We start from the raw sequence: 22,058 nt of genomic DNA, 5'->3' as shown, positions 1-22,058 counted from the left end.
CTAGAGCTCAGCAATGGCCATGCCTGCCACAAAATATTTCAGCCAGACAACTAATCCTCACTGTAAACATATATGTGTTCCAACTCTCAGGAAAGAAGTCCCCACAGGGCCAACTGACAACACTTTGCTGCCCCACCCAGATCAACACAGGTCTTCCCACCATGCCACTGCTACCACTGCACATTTTAAGCTACCACATTTTTAGACAGAAGAAAAAGGAAGGTTGCTTTGTAGCTTGATTTATTGGGAAAAGTGGTTAAAGACATCTCTTTAGTGCTTGTCTACCTTTTTACTTCTGAATCACTAGCTCAACTGCCTTATTTTCTTCCCCACATCTCATAATGAATGACATCTCCCACAAAGTCTATGGCTAGACGTTCTCAACTTGGTGCATTCCAGAGGTATTGCAATACAACTTCCATTACCCCAATCTACATCATCATGCTGTCTTGGGAGGGTCTGGGAGTGGTGGTTTGAAACATTTGAAAGACTCCAGATTGAGAGAAGGCTATAGATCAGTGTTTCTCAACCTTGGCAACTTTAAGATGTGTGGACTTCGACTCCCAGAATTCCTCAGCCAGCACTGCTATAGACTAAGTGAAGAAGCAAAATACTGGTGGGTGTACAGGAGCTGCTGCTAAAGGACAAAATGAAAAACAACACCTGGAATGAATTAGTTTGGAAGGGAGAAATTTGTTTTAACCTGGATGTTTTCGGGGGAAAAGATGCTGGGCTGCTCGTGATGGGGAAGTAGAGCCAATATTTAAATTTCAATCTTCAGAAAGATCTGTGGGGAAATAAGTCTTACAGGGAAACAATGCAATGGGTAGTATTAGCTCTTAATTGTGTGGGAAAGACTGGCTCCCATTTGCTGTATGGAAAGGAAAAGACACTTCATGTGTTCAGAGACACTTTTGCTGTATTCCCCTTCCTGGTGCCCTCCAGATGTGGAGGTGCTGATAGGTAATTCTGGGAGTTGTGATACAGCACATCTGCAGAGGGCTAAATTGCGGAAGGCTGGCTTCGATTGACTTGCGACCCTCAGTTCTTAAATGCTCCAGAGATTGTGGCAGGACATCCTGTACCTTTGGAAGAGCCATTTGTTTTGCAACATAGCTGACTTCATACCTGTGTTGTCTTCCAAAGTTTGTGTATAGCACCTTCTACAAAAATGAATGATTACTAACAACTGTTAATATCCTGTCTTCCTGATGCCTTTTGTCCGAGTGAAAGATCAATAATGGTATTCATCATATGGGATATTGATCTGTGCGTAAAAGATCTGCATTTCACATTGAGAGTGTGGGACTGGAAAGACAGGAAAGAAGCTGTCTAAGGATTTTAGAACATGTCTAAGGATTTTAGAACATGGAGAAGAATTGAGATACAATTTTTAAAAAATTTGTCCCTCTGACTATTAAAAATTGAATCCTTTATTTTACTGACTTTTTTAAAAATGGAAAACAATGCAGAGCATCCACATTCATTTCTGTACACTTAAAACTCCCTCTTGCCTTGGAATTGTTGGGTGACCTTCTTCAGGATTGTTTGGTGATTAGTTTCAACGGTTGCAGCCTTTTTAGCACCTTATTTTAAATATTTATTGTTTCTAGTATTCTGAAGTCTAGCTAGATTTAGCGAAAGGGTACTTTTTTTCTCTCTTTCTCTTATGTATCTTCTTAGAATTATTTACAATGTCATGGTATGCTTCTGTAACTGTTGCTTTCCTAAACTGAGAAAATGGGCCCACCACTGCCTATATCTTTTCCCAATGGGCCTCATACAACAAAACATCTTGGCCTGGCCCTGTTCTTTCTTGAATGGAAGATTGTCTGGGTCAGATATGCACATGTAGAAAATCAGGATCTACTAGTAAATCTCCAGGTGATTTGCTAGACATTTCTTAGTGATTTGGGATAACTTGGGAAGGGTTTCTGAGTACCAATCCTATACTCTTATGTCCTTCCCTCCCAAAAATAGGCTGCTTAAAATGTAACCAAGCAAATGAAATAGGAGTGAATTTTGACATGTGAAAGCTGTGACCTCAGTGCTCATATGGAAGCTGACATAGTGTCCAGTTCCTTAAGTCTAAGCATAATTATAATCTCTCTCTCTTTTTTGTATGTGACTCCACCTGTTGGATCTTGAAATTCAAGGAAAAGCAGTGTCAATCCTGCAGGCTTGAAGTTGCCCCATTGTTGATCTCTGTAGTAAATAAACTCCCCTCCTCTCCTCTCCTCGGCAGCCTTTTGAGTATTACAGTGTACTTAGGTGCTTTCCTGATTTATAGGCAGTGAATTAGCCACCAGTTGCTTGGAATGATTTGTTTATTGATTATAGAAGCCATTTAATTTCAAGTGTGGCATTTTTTTGTCGAAATCATTATTGCTTTCACTATTGACAATTTATGAGGAATGACATTGCTAATATGATAATACAGCTTGATTCAAAGACAGGCCATGTGGCAAGATGATGTAGCCCTCACCTTGTTTTCTCAGTTGGCTTTCAGATTTTAATAAATCATGTGAGAGCTTAGTTGTGTGGTTCCTCAATGTGCAAACAGAGTGGAAAGAAGGAATTGTCCACTTAAATGCAGTGGCCAGTCTAATTTCCATGACTACTCTCAGGGCCTGTGTGTATTTTTCTCATTTATGGTCAAATGGTGTCATTCTTGAGAATTGTGGCTTAATTCATTTCAGTGATGGAAGAATGTGTTGGATTGTATTAGTAGTATTAGCTTTATCCTTTCCATACAATGGTCATCTTTTTTCTTTTTTGTGCCCAAGTAGTAAATACGGGTTTGTTATTTGGTATAATCCATATATCTTCCTCCTGGTTTGGAAGATGCTGCAGTTACATTGCCTCAGTAGTCAAACTGTAGTATAAATCCATCATTCTCAAATATCCCAGTGAGTAATTGAGCCAAATCTAAAAGAAGAGATATATATCACTGCAGACTCAGGGTTACTTTTTAAAATGTATAGAATGCTTTCTTGTGATTGTGATATGGAATGTAGAATGGCAAAACTTGTCACATGTTAGGGGAAGAAGAGCAAGATATAATGGCCCAGTTCCATTGCTCTATTTTTGGAGAATATCCAAGACAACGTTTTTTGCCCAGGTAAGTGCTTCCTCTTTCTTTCATATGTTGGGCTACAACTCCCCATCACCCACAGCCATGTCCTTTGGGGTAAGTTTACAAGTATTATGGAAGCTCTTTCCTTCTCTGTTTCTTCTCTATTCCTGTCTGAATGCATGTCTGAGGAGAGAGCACTGAAGAACACCTACACTGTCCTCCCTTTTTGCCACAGTCAGTGATGTGGAACCAGGTACTGTAGACAGTCTTGCTAGTTTGGATCTGGGGTGTGAAGACAAACCAACTGCTTATCCATCTAAATTTTGCTGGGCTTGACTCCACTCTGGTTGGAAAAGCGGTACATAAAGATGGCAAATAAAAAAAAAAGGAGAAGGGGCAGCAGTGCAGCTGTACTGAGCTGTGGAGGAGGGTAGAAATGCTAAATGCTTTTTAATGAATGGAAAATTAGGATTTTTTTTTTCTTGTGGCACCTGAGATAATGTAGAAAAAACTTATTTTGATCTCATTTCACTAATTTTTCCATCATCTTTTCAGTTGCTGCTCCCTCCTACTTTCCCTTGCTTTGCATTGCATTCTGTAGTCTGAAATGTACCAAGGGATAAAATGCAGATTTTGCAGGTTGCTTCTGCTATTTAATAATGGGTTATCTATTCCGTTCTTCCTCTGTTTTTTCTCTGTTCTTTTTGCAGAAGGACGGATGCTAATTCAAGACATTCCTTCCCTGGCCAGCAGAGGGCATCTAGAGAGCACATCTGACTTAGTTGTGGACTCCACCTACTACAGCAGTTTATACCAGCCATCCCTGTATCCTTACTACAACAACCTGTACAACTATTCTCAATATCAAATGGCTGTGGCCACTGAAACTCCCTCTGGTGACATGGGAAGCCCATTGGTAGGGTCACCTGTTAAAAGCAGCCTCCGAAGCCTCCCAGCAAGTTATATGTCAAGCCAGTCAGGAAACCAATGGCAGGTACTGTGTGAATGAGTAAAGGCATGGCCTTGTTCGGTAAACCTTAAGATTGTTCTAAGTTCTTTGAGCATCATTGGAATTGCTGTGGTTCTACGGGTTCAAAGTATATGACATCTTCCCTAACTGGATACTCCCTAGGTTTGTTGGGCTTGAACTGCCACTATTCCCAGTTATTATTGCTAATTGTCAGTGATCATGGAAATCGTAGTCCAACACATATAGAGAGGAGCAGATCAGAAAAGACAAGCATAGTATTGTCATGCTCACTCTTGGTTTTTTTCCTCCTCAAAATAGGTATATGTTAATTGAGATTCTATCTTTAGATTTATGGGCAATGTATACTAGTATACTAGTTCAGCATCTCAGGAGTCATTTGCTGCTTGTTGTTACTGTTTTTGTAACTTTACATAAATGTAACTAGCAGTAGCGGTGTTTGACCATAACTGAGGATATTGGTTCAAATTCCCATTTAGCTGTGAAGCACATTAGTTGAGCTTGGACCATTCACACGCACCTGGTCAGCCTACCCCACCTCACAGGATTGGTGTGCAGAAAAACTGGGGATGAGAAAAATTATGTAGTGAGCACCTGTACAGAATAAATGAATAACAAAACTACTACAGCTCTGGATAAAAACTTGCCATGTTTAATCTGGCCTCATTATCCTACATTTATTATAAAAACAGGGTCTTGGGGCTTGCATTGGTGGGAACACTAATTGGTTGTAAGCCCCCCTGAATAAAAGATGCTTGTCTGAAAAGTGTAAGAAATTGCATGATATACTGATGCACACCATGTCTCTATCTAATATGATTGGCAATGGCTCTTTGGGTTTCAGGCTGGAATTTTTCCAACTTCTCCCTGGAGATAAAACTTGGACCTTCAGTCTGAAAAGCATCTGTTCTACCACTTGCCTGCAGCCTTAGAGTGATTACACTTCATGCATTTAGGGACCCATCCAAAAAGGGATAGCTGTTTTTCAAAGGCAGCCCAAAGAGGAATTATAACACCTTTTACAAGAAGGTGATTCTCAGGAACAGGAGTCAAGTCTCAGGCAGATGACCTTTTGATTGGAGATACTCTAAGAATTTCCCCTTCTTGACAAGGACAATGGTAAAAGAAAAGGCTGCTCAAAGGCTTCAGACAGTGATACTACCTGTATATGAATTATGCATGTCTTTAAAGCTTTATATTTTAAAAAATATAAATGATGTGCCCAAAATTACCACCTTCCTTTTCAAGGACCTCTGTTCTTATTTCTTTCCTGTGGCAACGATTGGGAAGAAAATATGAAATAATTTCCATGGAAAGCTGAAAGGAAAAATTAATTGGGTGTACCAAGAGATATATTACATTATTAATTGCAAGAGGTATTGAGCTTGTTGACCTAAACAACTTGTGTGTGAAGGATTTAAGAAAACTCAGGCATCATTTAAGCACTTTAGAATGTGATTGCTGAATGTAGTTGCTATCTCAGCTAAGGAAGTGTTACTCCCATCACCTCTACCCACAACCCACAACACTCACCTCAGGTGGGAGTCACCTAAAATGATTTAGGTGGCTGTGCTAGACATGAGCATAGTAGCACATGGAAGAAATTGACAGCATGAGAGCCCCCATTTCAGCACCCCACATCCCTAGTGACTGGTGATACTGGTCCAAAGCCCTTTTACAAAATCTGTAGAATCCTTATAATGGGCTATGATAAGAGGTTCCTGTTCTTCCACCAGGGCCTCCATAATCTTGTGAATTCTGAAAATTGCAGTCCCAACATAGGGAAAGGCTAGGTTAAGGGGCGTGTATAGAAATGCTAAGTCAAGATTTTAAACCATGGTTTATTGAACAAACCGTAGTGGCATAGCTGCTGTTCGTAGTAGTGGTATTTATTTATTTATCTATTTATTTTACATTTTATAGCATGTCCAGATTTAATGCTGATTAAATTAAATGCTGATTACAACACGTTAAGTTATTTTAAAAACAATAGTAATGTACTCACTCTCCCCCAAGATGGACACCAGTAACATTTAATGATTAGTATTACTTTTATTTCCCATTTCTCACTTGTGACAATATCAAACCTGTTTACAGTAAAAGAATTAAAATAATAGTAGCAAATTTAAAAATTGTATAAAACATATTTGTAAAAAAAGAAGGGAACAAAGGAAAGCAAAAAGACATCAGAATCCATCTGACATTTATATAGGGAAGAGTCTGGCAAAGGAAAGAGGTTTTTAACAGGTGCCTAAAAGACGTTATAATAGTGTCTTAAAATTTCCAGGGGGAGAGAAGTGTTCTGGAATGCAGGGACAACTGTAGAGAAGGACAGCCATGAATATTTGCCCACTTTCTCTCCCAAGCAGTTCTTCTCTCTTCCGTCCAGAACAGTTGTCTGCACAACATATTTCTTTCTTCTGGCTCAGTTGTGGTGGATCATGTTGGATCAGCCTGGTTGTGAGGTTGCAGTAGAGGGTGTTCGTCTTCTGCTGGTAGACGTGGCTCATGCTGGTTTCTCTGCTTCAGACGGCTGTTTCACAGTTTTAGTGGGGGGTCTGTTAGATTCCGATACTGACCACATACTGCTTATGTCTCACTCCCAAACCCTAATCCTAATCCTGAAGCCTCCAATTAGAGGCCTGGCAATTGTCATCCTCTGCTGCGATCACCAGCATTGGAGTCGGAAGCTTCAGAGGAAGGAGAACTGTCCCAGACTTTGAGCACCATATACTGTAGTCCTTGAAGCAAGGCATGAGCTGTTTGCAGGCAGCACTAACACCAGTGGTACAGCTGCATTTTCAGCAGTCATGGTTTGGAGGGTGGATTCCAAGGGCTTCAGTAAAGGAACTTAAAGGCTACAGTTTGCCCCTACATCTCTGTCTAAACCTGAAAAGCAGCTCTTATCAAGACTCATGAACAATTCATATTAAAGCCCCCAAATCGAATTAAAATTATTCCACTAGCTTTGTCTTTTACCTAATACTTACATAGAATATTTCATAAAAATAGTGTGTTAGCCTAAGATGAAAGTCAAGGACAGGGGGAAAACAAATCAGTAACGCAAATGAAATAAGGAGAAATAAATAGAACCAGTGGCCCAGTGAGCAAATGTGCTGGTATGCACTAGTTAATCACTCCTACTTGGTGATTCTTGTCAGCTGAAATGGCTAAACCAAACCAGATGGTCACATCTATGGTTTGCTTTAGCATTATGCCCAAACCAGGATTGTTTTTTCCTGTAAGTGGTAGTCATAAGCTAAGAACAAATTCTGGCTCTGGCTTGTTGAGAAAGACACAAGCCAGGATTCATATTGGTTTGTTTAGCCACATGTCTGGACCAACTCGACATGGAAGAGGTACAATAAATTTCTTTATTGTTAAACACAATAACTAAAAGGCAATAAGGAATAAGCTGGTTTCCAAGTCAGTAAGGTGGCTGGCAAGGCAAAGCAGGACTGGATTGGGAAGCTGGAATTCACACAGCAGCAGGGCAAGGCAAACCAGGTAGAACTGGAAGGCTGGAATCAGAGAGCGGCAAGGCAAGGCGAAGCAAGGTGGGACTAGAAGGCTGGAGTCACAGAGTAGCAAGGCAAGACTCTGAGAAAAGGTTGAGCTCAGTAGCAAGGCGGGGCTCTGAGGCAGGCCTGGAGTCAGAAGCAAGACAGGGCTCTGAGGCAAGGCTGGACTCGGAAGCAAGGCAAGACTCTGAGGCAAGTTGGAGCTCGGTAGCAAGGCAAGGCTCTGAGGCAAGTTGGAGCTCGGTAGCAAGGCAAGGCTCTGAGGCAAGTGGCGGCATGGCAGCAGGGCAAGCAGCGGAGGCAGGAGGCTCGGGGTCGGCAGACAAAGTAAGGAGGTCGGCTGAGGCGGCGTGTTCCAAGGGCAAGGCAGGGAGAAGAGAACGGTTGTTTCCGACACCTGGCCCTGGCTTCTGGCTCTTTTTATATCTTCGGTTTTCCCACCTTTTTCATGCAGGAGCCAATCGTTTCTCTCACTGCTCAACCCACCTTTCCAGCCTCCTTTCTTGCACACGGATAGGTGGCGGTGAATCTGCCTCCTGTCTCTTCAATCAGTGGCTCTGGATCTTGCTGCTCAAGGCTTTCTCTCGCTTTTTCTGCGATCGGCAGATCCTCCTCCTCCTCAGGCTCAGCCTTCATCCTGACACCACAGAAGGAAGTTTCTTGATTTGTCTAGCCCTCCAAACTGGGAAAAAAAGCCACATAGGAATGATCAAGAAGGGCATATCAGACTGCTGGATCATTTCTGCTGAATGTTATTTGAACTGGTTCAAAACTGGCTTGAAAAACCTTGTATAAATCGTTCGTTTATTCCCATATGAACTAGAACAATAGAAGGTTGTCAGAGATGTTCTACTGATTGAATGTGAACATTGTTTTTAAATTAGTCATGACTAATCTATAAAATAGCCAATTATAATTTAAATATTGGTTTAATATTAACATGTTGAATTATCTCAGCAACTTGAATTCATTCTGGTTTGTCATTCAGACAGCATATCATACACTATACAATACAGATTTATGCTAAAAGTAACCTAATGTTTCTGACAGCTCAAGTGTGACATGAATATAATCCATATTTCTTGGAGAAGCTAATCTCAGTTGTTTATTTTCCGATACTGCTGATAGGGCTATATCTCTTGGTGTCACAGTGGTTGAGATTCTGATGGTAACATATTGTTTGTGGATCACTGCTTTTGTCTAAAACAGTAGATTGGAAGAGAATAGCAAAGGTTAATTAAGTTTGTCTGTCAAGGTGGGACAGATACAGATGGCACTTGTAATTTTCAACTTAGAATCTATGGGAGGCAAACATAGCATCATTGTATATCTTTTAATGGTGAAAAAGTCATTCAGGGCTTTAGAATTAAAACTGAAAAGCAATTCTGGTATGAAGATGCTCAGTATGTATGGTAATCCTTATAGTATGGTAATTCTATATAATTCTGGACTCCAGAGCAGTTTCTCCAATTAGGGCAACCTCCAGATACATTGTCTTCAACTTCTAGATCCTCACTAATAGACATATTGTCTGGGATTCTGGGAGTTGAAATCTGCAGAACTGAAGAGCATCTGTTTGGGATAGGCTGCCCTAGAGCAACCTTTCTTAACTTCACACATTTTAGATGTATTGAAATTGCAATTCCCTGAATTGCAGCAAATATGCTTGCTAGTATTAGGTGTTCCAACATATCTAGATAGTGTCACATTAGAGAATGTTTCTGTAGATGATTCCTACAATCAATCCACAAGAGAGGATACTATGGGAAAATATGGTCAACTACTACTTTCAGTTCAGCAAGAGGTACTGTATGTGGTTCTGTACATGGATAGATTTCCTTTGAGAGGCTTTGTTGAAACAATAGATTGGCAGCCGTTAGAGAGAGAGGTTAAAATATATTGTACTTATAACTGCTGTGAAGAATATCGGAAGCCACTTCTTTATATCTTTTTCTTTCTGTCTTTTCTATTTTTCCTCAACTTTTTTTCTTTTCTTTTCTTGCACTTTCTGCTTTTTCTTTGATTTCTTTGATTTCTTTTTCCTTTTTTTCCTTTATATTATTTTCTGTTACTTTTTATCTTCTTGTTTAAAAGTTTTAATAAAAATTATAAAAAGGAAAAAGAAACAATAGGTTGGGGGAACTAGCATGCCATAGCAATGTGTCCAGTCATGGATTTGGTAATTTCTAGGATGTACAAGCCAACTTTTGTGAATCTCGTATCTGCCCTGGCTCTGAAACAGGAATAGACAGGAGGAAGTTCACAAAAGTCATTATTTATTTGGTATAGGTGCTTTGAATGTGTTCATTTTCTAGACTAGAAGATTAAGGTACCTCTTTCCTAAACGTTGTTGCCTTCTTCCCTCATGCCCAGAGTTAATTATGTATCTTTGAAACATATGTGGCACACTGAAGCAAGAATGTTCATTGTCTGTCAGACTAAAAGATTTCACTCTCTGCATTAAGTGATCATCTGGGTCTGTTTTATGAATACCATGCTAAGGTCAAGCATTTTAATGTTTGGCTAGTTCTTTACTGTTACTATAAAATAGGGTAGCTAAACTCTATAAAAAGGAAAGCTTGTGATTCAGATTTACCGTGTTATATATTCTAAATAGTTTAATAAAACAAAAACTAAAGCTTTTTAGTCTTCACTAGCAGTTAATTCAACACACATTGTTTGCAGAGCCTAGCCTCTGTCTGTCGGTCGTACTGTGGTTCACAGGCTTGGTGTAGATAATAAGATTATAAACCATGTCTCTTGCTAGGCAAGGACCACATACTACTAATAATAGTTGTAATAATTCATTGGATCCTGGGCATTTGGGTGGATTTTTTTTAAAGAATAAGAAATGGGAGAAACACAAAAAGGCTCGAAAGGAAACAGGTCATTGCCTACATCCTCCAGAAAAGGTAAAGTAGAAATCCTTTAAGCACCAGTGGATAGTGGTGCCATTTATAGCTTCTAAAATTATATTATCCTTCTGCAGTGATTATTTTTAGAGGGGGCACAGAAAAACAACCAAATTGAGACAGAGATTTTTTTCCACAGCAAAACAAAAGGAGATCATGAGCAGCAGGCTTGAAAAACCAGCCTGTACAAAAAGGTTACTCTTATATATGGAAGCATCCCTCCAGTTTTCTTCATGGATGAAAAATAACTTGCAGGGTCAGGATTCAGAGTTCTGTAAATTGGTATCCTCCTATATAATTTTGTTATTTAATGGTGCCCAACCGATTTAGATCAAAGAATATGTGCAAGTTTGACTAACTTTTTAGTTTTTGCCTTTGCTTCCCTCAGAGGGCACAGAGACCCACTAGATAGTGCTAAGGTTTGGGTGCTGGCTAAAACGTATATAAAGAAGGGGAAACAAACAAGCAAACATAAAGCCTTAGGGTCCAGCGAGACAGTATTATATGGGAATTCTCCTGTACTAGGAAACCAAGTTGTCACAAAAACAGTTCTCTATAGCAACTTTCAGTTATTAAAAACTGGAATTATCCATAGCAGGAAAAGATGGCATCCCCAATTCCATTTACAGAAATCAATGAGATTGGCAGCTGTATTTTAATTTTGCATTGTTTGGATATACGACAAAACTTGAAAACTGCAGGATATGGCTAGGGAGATTCAGAAATTCATTGACCTGTTTTCTAAGATATTTTCATTGTTCCCAACCTGACTTACTTAAAAGCCCTGCTATGGAAGAAGGAATCGAATAGCAGTATCTTCCAGAAAGACCCACCATGAATTTCAATAAAATTGATGACCCACAAATTTGATTGATTTATCAATACAGGTAGTCCTCATTTAGCAACCAGAATTGGGACCAGCAATTTGGTCACTAAGTGGAAAATCACATGACAGTGACTGGTTAAGATTTTACCTCAGCTTTCCTTTTTCCCCATTCCCCAGCCCTTTGGAATGCTCACTGTGGCACTGGGATAATCAGCAAGAAGGGAATCAGTGTTTATATTTACATTCTTTGAAGAGGAAGGGATTACAAGAGAGTAAACAGGCACACATGGGAAATACACATCGAAAGGAATGAACTAGGCTGTTTACCTCGCGTGCTTGGGATGAGGGGAGAAGAAAAAAAACAGGTCAGGCACAGGAGAGATTGTCTAAAGAGATTGCTTGTTTAAGCATTCTCTCTGCTCTGTGAGGAGGGGAAAAAAAGATAACTGGGTTGGGCGCATGGCAACCCATACGAACTGACTGTAATGGCATGTGATTGAGAGAGAGATGGTGTGAAGGTCATAAATGTGTGCCTTGGTTGCAGAGTTATTTTTTCAGGACCATCGTAAGTTTCACCGGATACTGCATGAGGCAGTCAGTAAGCAAGGTCTACCTGTAGATAAATATGATCATTATAAAACTTGGTAGTGAGTATTCTTACCATTATGAAATCAGGATGGATGGATGGATGGATGGATATAAAAAACTCAAGGTGGCAAATATACCTAATACTCCTGCCTTCTACTTTCCACAACAACAACAACCCTGTGAAGTGGGTTGCACTGAGAAAGAATGACTTTTCCCAGTCTTACAAAATTCAGCAGAGAGAATATATATGAAGCCTGCAACTTAGCATGTAAAGAATGTCCACTGAAATGCACATTTCTCTCATATGCAACTTTTCTTTGTGTACTCATCCATGCATACTGTTTTATTTTGCTGCAATTCATATTCTCTAATTGCTCTCTGCAGTTTCTTTGGAAGCTTGAGAATTTTAGTCTTCCTGGTTTGGTGAAGATATGTTATACATTCATTAGAGATGTGCAAATCCTTTGCTTTCACGCAATCAGAATGTTTTCTTGGCCAAGAAAAGATTAGGGTTTGAAACTGCATATCTCGTTCAGAAATTAAGGCAGTTGTCCTTGCTCAACATTTTATATCATAAGCAAATTTGTAAATGGCTTATGTTTTCTCAAGAACTGAAGCTGTTTTGCCCCAAGAATAAATAATTTGCCTGCTTGACAGCCCTGCATTAAAAGGTTGATCAGTTTGAGAAATTGAATATTGTATGATGGTAGGAATCAGGGGAATATACTCTCATGATACCTTACTTTCTCTACACTGGAGAAACAGATCCTTTTACAATGGTGTCCGCATGTGAAAGCTGGAAACTGGGTTGCTTGGAAGAGAATTGAAAGCACTCCAGCCTTAGCTCTTTCCAAATGGTGTACATACTACTTTTTTGTCTCCTCATTATGACTAATCAAAGAAGAGCTAGAGGCATTTAGCAGTACGACCAAAACCTGCAAAACCTTGAGCAGCAACAACTACAGAATATGAACAGTGTTGGCAAGATAGCTTTTATCAGGCACCTTCTCCTCTGTGAGGACTTGGGCATCACTTCGGACTTCAAAAGGCCTTTCCTCTGATGGGAACAATAACACTGATGCTGCCTGAGTTGGAACAAATTGAGGATTTCAGGCCTAACGTTCTCAGGCGGAGACTTCCAGTGATGAATTCATTGGGAGGAAAATGTGATAATAAGCCAAAAGTATGCTTATGGAGTGGGGATCATTGCCCCCATCCAATGCAGTTTTCTCTCCTTGCATGCTTGTATGATATGCTCTTTCTGCTGTTTCTCTTAACAGGTGAAAAGTCCAGAAAGTCGGCACAGCTTGAGTTCCCAGTACAGGATGCATTCTTACTATCCCTCCAGCTCTTATTTGGGACAGAGTGTTGGGGCCCCTGCCTGTGTTCCCCAAATTTTTACTTTTGAGGAGAATCCTTCTTACTCTGAAACAAAAGCAAATGGTAAGCATCTTGTCAGTCTTCATGGGAAGGGGTGTTGGGGCTTCTACTTAAAAGCCAATGGTTGAACTAGGCAGAGGCATGTAACATTGGAGATAGATAAAATTTTCTGAATTACTCCTAAAATGGTTACTTCCATTTTTTTTCTCCAGCATTATTCTTTCCTTAACTACCAATGGAGAGCAAACATTCCCAAGTATTGATTTATGTTTGTGCTTAGGGACTTTTCCCTCCTTGAAAATCTGTGTGGTTATGAAGTCTGCAACTGCTGGCATAATGTTAAATCCTTCTTCAACTTGAGTACTTTGTAACATATGAATTGCTGGCAGGGGGTGGTCTTTTACTCCAGCCTCCTAAACGTGCTGCCCTCCAGATGTGACAGACTTGGCAAAGGAAATCTGGGAGCTGTTCTCCAACAGATCTGGAGGGCATCCAGTTGGAGAAGGCTGTTTGTAGGGATATGAAGGAGGAGAATTGTATGCCTTGTGCATTTTTAAACTTCAGAAAAATTCAATGTTTTCCATCATTATTGACTACTTGTCCAGACAATATTCCAGACACTGATATTGTTCCCTAAGTTAGTCCATCAATCAGTAACAGACAAGCTGGGAGCTGTAATTTACTGAGTATAAGCAGACTTTTCTAAGCTCTGACAAAGTATTTTTCCATAACAGGGCAACCTGCCAGCCTGAGAAGTACAGATACAGTTATGAAGGGTGTGAATATAAAAACACACGGCGCACTTTTTGGATGGTTCTTCTAATAGTTCCCTGCCTTCCTAATACATTGATCATTTCAAGCACACAGTGTACATTTCCATTTTAGAGGCAGACAAAGGTCTTCAGTCTTCTCTGTGATTGCAATAAGAATGTAGGAAGTGTAGAACTCGGTACATGTTTTTAAATCAAAATAGAAGAGTTTGAAGGATATCACTCTTTCATTCTCTCTTTGTTTGCTGCCCCACTTGTGAATGTCAGAATGAATTTTAACAACTTTATAGCTTAAAGACCTCAGTAGGTGGCAGCACTTGGCTAACCTTGTCTGGCACAAAAGTGAAACAAGGAGTTGTGATTGTTAGTATTTGGATGGGATACCTCCAAATGGCTACAGTTGTCGACTAAACTGGATGTAAAAAAAAAAAACAGAAGAAAGCATTGACAAACCACTTCCATATTACTGCCAAAATGTATAGGTGGATGTATCCATGTAGTTACCACCTTGAAGGAGAACATATATTTATAGCTTCTATAGATCCCAACCTGGTTTACATTGATAGCCAGTTTATTGCTGCCTCTGCATAGCACAGGTTGCAATATTTTGTTGAGTGCAAAACGTAGCATCCTAGATTTCAATATTTCAATCAAGTTTCCTTTCCTTAAGATTATAGAGACAGGTATTAAAGTAATGGGATCAATACTTGGTGAAATCTCAGAAACCAGATGATTGGGTTGAAAGCCCTACACCACTACCACCACTTCTAGTCTGCCACCTCTCCCCAAACCCTCAGATCTGGTCTTGCAGCAACCCCATTTGTCCCCCCTGCAGGGTTCACCAGTGCTCTCTTTAACTGGCCAACATCATTATCAGCCTTCTGCTAGCATTTTGCTCACCACCATCTACCACCATACAGAAGGGCCTTAGACAAATCAGCCTGTGGTCTGTAAGCACAATAAGTTTGAGGCAATTTGTGGCCTTTGTTGTTGTTTACTGCTAGCCAGAGATGACAGCATCGGTGAATGAGTGCTGGCTACACAATTCTCTTAGGGCTTTTCTCCACTGCTGAGTTGAAGTGCTTTCCACCTGTCCTTGAGGTAGCAGAAGATTATATGGTGTGAAAGTTTGTCCCCACTGCTGATCCCTATCCTGCTTCTGTTGCCTCTGTTCTCAGTCATTGCCAATCACCTGGCTTCCCTCTAAGATAATCATCCTAAAATATCTTATATTAGAGCAATAAATCAAGTTAAAGTGTAATTTCAGATTAACACAGTATATCATTAAAAACAGGACATTGTACCCCAGCTATATATTAACCAGGTTTATTTCTTCTTAACTTAAGCTCAACCAAGGTCAAGTAGCTGGGGAGGCACAAGTTCAAGGCCACCCTCATAACAGAAGCTGACTTGGACTAGTTACCCTCAGTCTAATTTACCTCACAGGGTTGTTGTGGAGAAAAATCGGAGGGAGTGCTTTGTACGCTATCTTGAACTCCTGGAGTAAAGTCAAGGTATATATCTATCAATCAAGTCAGTGGTGGCAGCAACTAGCCAATTTTGGCTAACCTTGGCTAATGCTTGGATGGGAGGCTGTGGACCAGATGGAAGGTTGAAGGAATATTCCAGATGATGGCATTGGCAAATCACTTACATGTTGTTACAGAGAAAAAGGAAAAAAGAATGTGCCTCTCTGGAGTAAAGCTTGAATCAAGGGAGATATTGTTTAAGGTAGAGCCATGTGTATGTCTCTTGGAAAAAAGCTCTAAGGAGGGAGCTCCCCAGATACAAGGCTTCCACCAAAAGGTCTGCCCCTTATGCCCACTAATCTATTAAGCTTCATGGTAAGTCAAGCTCTGTGCCATGAAAAGGGCTTTATAGGTGGTAACCTGGGAGCCAGCGCAGCTCATAAATACGGTAGCAGTCACATGGGCATATCATGACACACTAATAGCTACCATGCCACTGTATTCTGGACCATTTGCAGCTTCTGAATGGTTTTCAGGGGCAGCAGTACACAGCACATTGCAATAGTCCAAACAAGAGGCGACCAAGGTGTGAATGATCTTGAGCAAGGCCCCCTCATCCAAGAATGGGCCCAACTAGCATACAAGATAGTCATCCTGAATTTCATTTTGAGTGATTCTTTGCTAAACTATTCAACTTTCCCTTAGAATTGTTTAATTCCGAAGGCCTTGTAAATGTACAGGTTGTACACTGTGTGACATTACAAGGATTGAGGACAACAGAGTCAGAAATTGTCCCCCTCTTCCTCTTTCTTCCTCTCAGACATAACTAGCCATGATGGCAAGGGAAGATCAAGCTTTGTAATTGGGCTTCAAGAACTTCGGGACCATGGGATTGTGTTTACTAGGATTTAGGAAACCTGGGGGTCATTTAATTCAGTACTATGTTTGTCAAAGAGGTTTTCCTGTTGCTGCTGCTGTATGTTAGGGGAGAAAGGAACTTTATTAGGCAATTAGAGGACTAGGACTATTCGACTGATTTATATCCTACCTTCCCTGCCCCCAGGACCTCAAGGCAAAGTCCAGGACAGCTTGGGCCCAACTAAAGTAGAATTCCAAACTTGAGTAGTTATAGGTTATTTCTATCCCCTTCCTCCAATCCTGAATGGAGTGTAGATAAATGTAATTATGGGTTGGTTTAATTGATACCATGGGAACAATCCTGAAAGCAGGTGTATTTAGAAGTGATACTGAGTTCATATGCTGTCTTGCTTGCTGACAAGTCATTTAGTTGACACTTTCTGATTGCATTACTTCCTTATAAGTCATACATAGTATTCTGCCTAACTCCTGAGTCCCCAGCTATTGTTGGTAATTAATTTGTGAATAGGACTGAAAGGGAAAAAGTGAATACTAGAGCTGTACAGCATTTTGTATTTTAGAGTATGGAAGCATCTGCCTGCAAATTAAACCAGATGCATATTTGTCTGGGATTGTACTGGGGATTGTTCTGGGGAGGGAAGTTTGCAGTCCTGGAGAAAGACAGCTGCTTTTTGAGTTCTCCTATGCATTCCAAAGCACCTTTTTGCCTTAAAATCTCTGCACTGCTGTAGTGGGTATGGTAATTTTCCTGAAGGGCTAATGCCTTAACCCTAGTATGGTGGCTTCTAATTTTTAATTTTTCTATTATTATTAAAGAATAAAGGAAAAATAATACAAGTACAAATGGCTTGTAATATTGAAGTGGTTACCCTACTTTCCAGCTTTAAATAGAGCCCTGAAAGTAACTAAAATGTACCTACAAACATCTAAAAAGAGACATTATTTAAAATACAGGTCAGACCATATTGGAAAGGGGCAAAATCTAAAGGTCTATAAAAACAAGTCTTCAATCAGCAGCAGAAGATTAATCACAACAACCAGATAGATTTCCTGGGAAAGCTATCCATAGGGCTGGCACAAGAGTAGCTCTTTCATGTACTCTGCCATTTCAGATGGTAGTGGGATGTGTATCGAACACCTCCATCCCAATCATGGTGGCTAAGTAGGATTCTGTCAGGGGAATCACAAGGTTATGAAATGTTTGCTACGGTTTTTGAGCTCTGCCTACTAAAACAGAGTTGAGATTCCAGTCATGCTGCTGGCTCTCCCAGTATGGAGTAGTGGGAAGTGAGAGCCTTCTAATTATCTATCTTCTTCTCTTGTTATATGTTGCTAGTTAAGTTCAGTGTCTGTGTTAACCCAAGGAAGGCACTAAGCAAAGAGGAGAGGCTAAAAATCTCTTTAGATTTCTAGTATGTTTTGGATAGAAGAATTGTTGATTCAAGGTAATAAAGTTGAATTACACTTAAGTGATCCCTGATGATGTAAATAATCGGAGGCTAAAAGAAAATTAAAATAATTTTTGAAAGAATGCCCAGAGTGATCAATGAAATAGGTTGGAACCGCTGTGCTTATTGCTTTGAGAGTTTAATGCTTGATATTCAAGATTACTTAGATCAGTTTGGTTGCTGTTGACACATTTTAAATGCTCTGCCTTGTTGGATAGGTAATCAAAAGGTGATTTAAAGTATGAATGATTTCTATCTTGTAAATACATAAGTGGACGGATGAATTGGGAGTCTGTAATTGGTGGTAATGATTGTGAATTTAGAACCAGCAGTCTTAATTATGTTTACCTAACTGTGGAAAACCTTGTGAGCAAGATTACATCTAGAGAATGTTTACTTGGGCTGCAGGTGTGCAGATATGCACACTTACTGGGGAGTCAGAGCCATTAAACTCAATAAGACTTATTTCAAATATGCACAGAATTTTAATCTTGTCCCTGCTCAGTTCCAAATACGTTAGGATGCTCCTCAACATTTGTAGAGAGCCTGGAGATGACTTTAGAGAAGCCATCAGGAAGCCATTAAGGCAACAGGCGCAGAAGCATGTGTTAAGCCTAGGAGGTAGAAAAATGTTAGAAAAAATCGTAGACCCTCTCCCACGTGACTCCCTGGCATACAAGAGAGAGGGATAGGAAAGCTCACAGGCAGACTTGCAGGATTCTGTTAACTATAGCCCAGTGTTTCTCAACCTTGGCAATATTAAGATGCAGGGACTTCAACTCCCAGAATTCCCCAGCCAGCATGCTGGCTGGGGAATTCTGGGAGTTGAAGTCCATACAACTTAAAGCTGCCAAGGTTGAGAAACATTGCTATAACCTATCTCAATAAAGTATAGTTCTAATGCTCTTGTGGAGCCAGTTTCCTGATTTGATCTATCTAGTATGGCTGACAATTTTAGATCACATTTGCTCTGGATCTAACGGTTGGAAATACTGCTCCATGGCAGGCTCATTTGGAGGTGGGATATCTTCAGTTGGCTGCCATTAATTCACCCTCAGTGCTGGTGTTTTGATAACCAGAAAGTTATTTTTCAGTGCATACCTTCTCAGAGGCAGAGCTTAGGCCAAGTACAAGTTGAATAACCTTCAGGAGAGCTATGCTGTCCTTCTGTCGGCCGCTGTCTTTGAAAATTGCCTGCAGAGTTAGTGAGCGGGAACAGTTAAGATTTACAAACAATGATGAAGCTTGTCACGCATCTTTCACCATTCATCATCTAGGTGCTGTGGCTGGGCGGTGAAGTGTTCTTCATAAAAACCAGCTCAGTGTGAAATACACCTCGCTGCAATGTTTACTGCTCTGAAACTCGTCAGAAGCCCTTTATAGTAAATCCAGATTGCGAGGTGACATTACAGTATATCATTGCACAGCGCGGTGGGGTTTACACTAGGAATGAGTGCAGTTCACACCAGATGAGATGTCGAAATTGAGTTATGTAGGAATTTGGCTGTTATATGAGGATAGCTTTTGTTTTCTCAAGACTGAAAAGTTATATATATATGTGTGTGTGTGTGTGTGTCTGTGTGTGTGTGTGTGTGTGTGTGTGATAATATATAATACACTTTCATTCATATAGATAGATAAATGGGTGGGTGGGTGGATGGATGGATGGATGGTAGGAATACATGCTGAGTTGTCCTTGGGTTACTTACTGTATGTGTAATTGAGCAATATTCATTTGTTTACCTTTTTCTATTCTGTTCATTACTTTCAGTTGTTGCTCATATATTTACTGTTAGTTATTCATTAGAAGTTTAATTATGTTTTAACTGAAATACTGGCAAGCCTTGTTAGCTGCCATCCTAAATGCACTTAGAAGATCTGTCAACAAAAGTGCAGTGCTCTACAGCCCCAAACATCTTTTCTGCTATACAAAACTAGGCAACATGATTTGCCAGAACACTATCTTAAATTTTCAACCATACTACTTTTAAACATAGGGGGTTATTTTTTTCCAACTGCTGTAGCCATTTCATCAGATTGCCAGCTCTATAGTCTATGCCCCAAAGTTCAGATAAAAGAATTCACTTGTTGAATTGTCATACTGCGCTGTGCAGTGCATTGTTCAAATTTGCAGGGCACATTTTATTGCATAGTCACATTACCCTCTTTCCCTATAGAAGAAAAAAGTCAGAAAAAGTAGATGATGGAGGCTTTCAAATTACACCTTTATTTCACAATTATCCCATCTTGTTCATGGAAGGAAAGACAGAAGAGCTACAAAATGTCTTTTTACTGCGAATGTTGGGAACCATCTGTCTAGAAACGTTCTTAGACTCTTTTTAAAGCCTTGATGAGATTGCTAGCCCATTATTTAACAACATATAGTCAATAGCATGTTGCAAGGATTTATGGAATTTTATCCTAAATTGTCAACACTGGAAATTACATTGTGTTCTTGAATTTCTAATAGAAAGATAAGGAACCTCTGGCCCTTCAAATGTACTAGGTAGTATGATGAGTGATGAATGGAAGTTGTAGTTCAGCAGTATTTGGAGAACTGCAGATTTCTTACTTCCCTGTCACTATCCTTCAGATTAATAAGCAGTGATATTTTTAATGAACACTTTTTAAGAGTTAGAGATCAGTGACCAGTGACACATAAGCCAAACCCAGACCTTGATGTGGGAATTTACTGTTTGTCTTTGCCTTCTCAATCCAAGTATGAAGAAAGAAAACAGCAAAAGAACAAGGGAGAGTGGTAATATAGAAAAGAGATTTCCTAACATTTCCAACCTCCACCCATGAATGTGGGACAAGGTAGATCAATAGGCACAGCTTCAGATTTTTTTAAGCCTCAGGAAAGAGACACCCAGTTCCACTGCCTTATATACTATATATGAGAGCCCCTCAGCTGACAGTGTTCACTCATGTCACGATTGATGCAGCGGCTCCCCTTCGCCAGTGCTCACTCCTTGTTTTCATGACTGTTGCTATTGCCAGACCTCTTTCTATTCATGCCCTCTTTCTCTTTGAGCCAAATCTGGTAGTATTGAGAAAAAGGTGTTGGCACTGTTGACCTGCCCACATATTCCTTCTTCTGGGCCCAGTGGGAGGGTGGCAGGTGGTGCCAATGGTGAACATTTGGCTGGCTTGCTGCTTCTGTATTCTAAGATGTAGGTCTGTTGCCAAACATTGGCCACACATACTTACAGCTCTCTATATTCTGGGACCTTGGCAAGACCCTACCAACTGTCTCCTAATATGTGCCAGATAGGCCAGACTATGCCAAACTAATCCAAGTCAGTTTACTGCAGGGTTTCTCAACCAGGGTTCCGTGGAGCCCTAGGATTCTGCAAGAGGTCCCAAGGGGTTTCCTGGGAGATCACAATTTATTTAAAAAATTATTTCAGATTCTGGCAACTTCACATTAAAAAGGTAAGTTTCATTCTTTAGTTTAAGAACACTGTTAATACATATATACAGGCGTACACATGAAACAAATATAATCACTTTGTAACTTCTGGCCTATTTTTGAGCCTGAACGTGCAGGGGTTCCCCAAGGCCTGAAAAGTATTTCAAGGGTTCCTCCAGGGTCAAAGGTTGAGAAAGGCTAGTTTTCTGTGTCTGGGGATTGTTGTAAGCAAAATGACAGATAACTTTTAGTGGGAGTACCATAGCCCTGTTGGGTGTGTGTCACCCATTACAAAACAAGCAGCAAGTAAGAGTGCAATGACACTCTTACATCTAAGATATTACAAATTAGATTTTATATTTAAATGTTTAGATGAATTATTTGCTTGGCACTTCAGCAGCTGTTACCAGCAGCAATCCTCAGACAGAGGCACTGTTTGGAAACAGTCTGTGCTCCATCGGCTGTCTGGTGTTTATGAAACTTGGTGTGGAAAAATGTTGCTATACTTGAAGTCTGTGTGACCAGGGAAGTGAAAGGCTGTCTAATATAAATGCAGTCAGCAAAGTGCCCATCAGTGAAGGGTAGATAGTATTGTATTACATTTATGCGGGGAAATACACAGAAAAACAATTAACCAATGGCTGTATTTCTTATATTGTAACCGTGCAGGTTTTCTGTGTCATTAATGGTTGCAGCTTTGAATACTGATTTTTTTTTTAGAATTGGACATTTGGTGTCATTAGGAAAAACAATACCATGTGGTTTATGAATCAAACTTTCACTTTTGTT

The 22,058-nt window shown here is 40.1% G+C and overlaps 1 protein-coding gene across 1 annotated transcript in view; it reads left to right on the top strand.

Annotated features, from left to right (window-relative positions):
* The window catches only part of DMRT1 (doublesex and mab-3 related transcription factor 1), a 73,704-nt gene that overhangs the window by 28,675 nt on the left and 22,971 nt on the right, over positions 1-22,058 (top strand). The window contains exons 3-4 of the mRNA XM_063295101.1: positions 3,787-4,070; positions 13,192-13,354. Of these exons, the coding sequence (XP_063151171.1) occupies positions 3,787-4,070; positions 13,192-13,354 (447 nt within the window). The remainder of the gene's footprint in view (positions 1-3,786; positions 4,071-13,191; positions 13,355-22,058) is intronic.

This window comes from Candoia aspera, chromosome 2 (genome assembly GCF_035149785.1).
Source record: "Candoia aspera isolate rCanAsp1 chromosome 2, rCanAsp1.hap2, whole genome shotgun sequence".
NCBI classification, from domain to species: domain Eukaryota; kingdom Metazoa; phylum Chordata; class Lepidosauria; order Squamata; family Boidae; genus Candoia; species Candoia aspera.
This window is presented reverse-complemented; position numbering and strand designations above follow the sequence as displayed.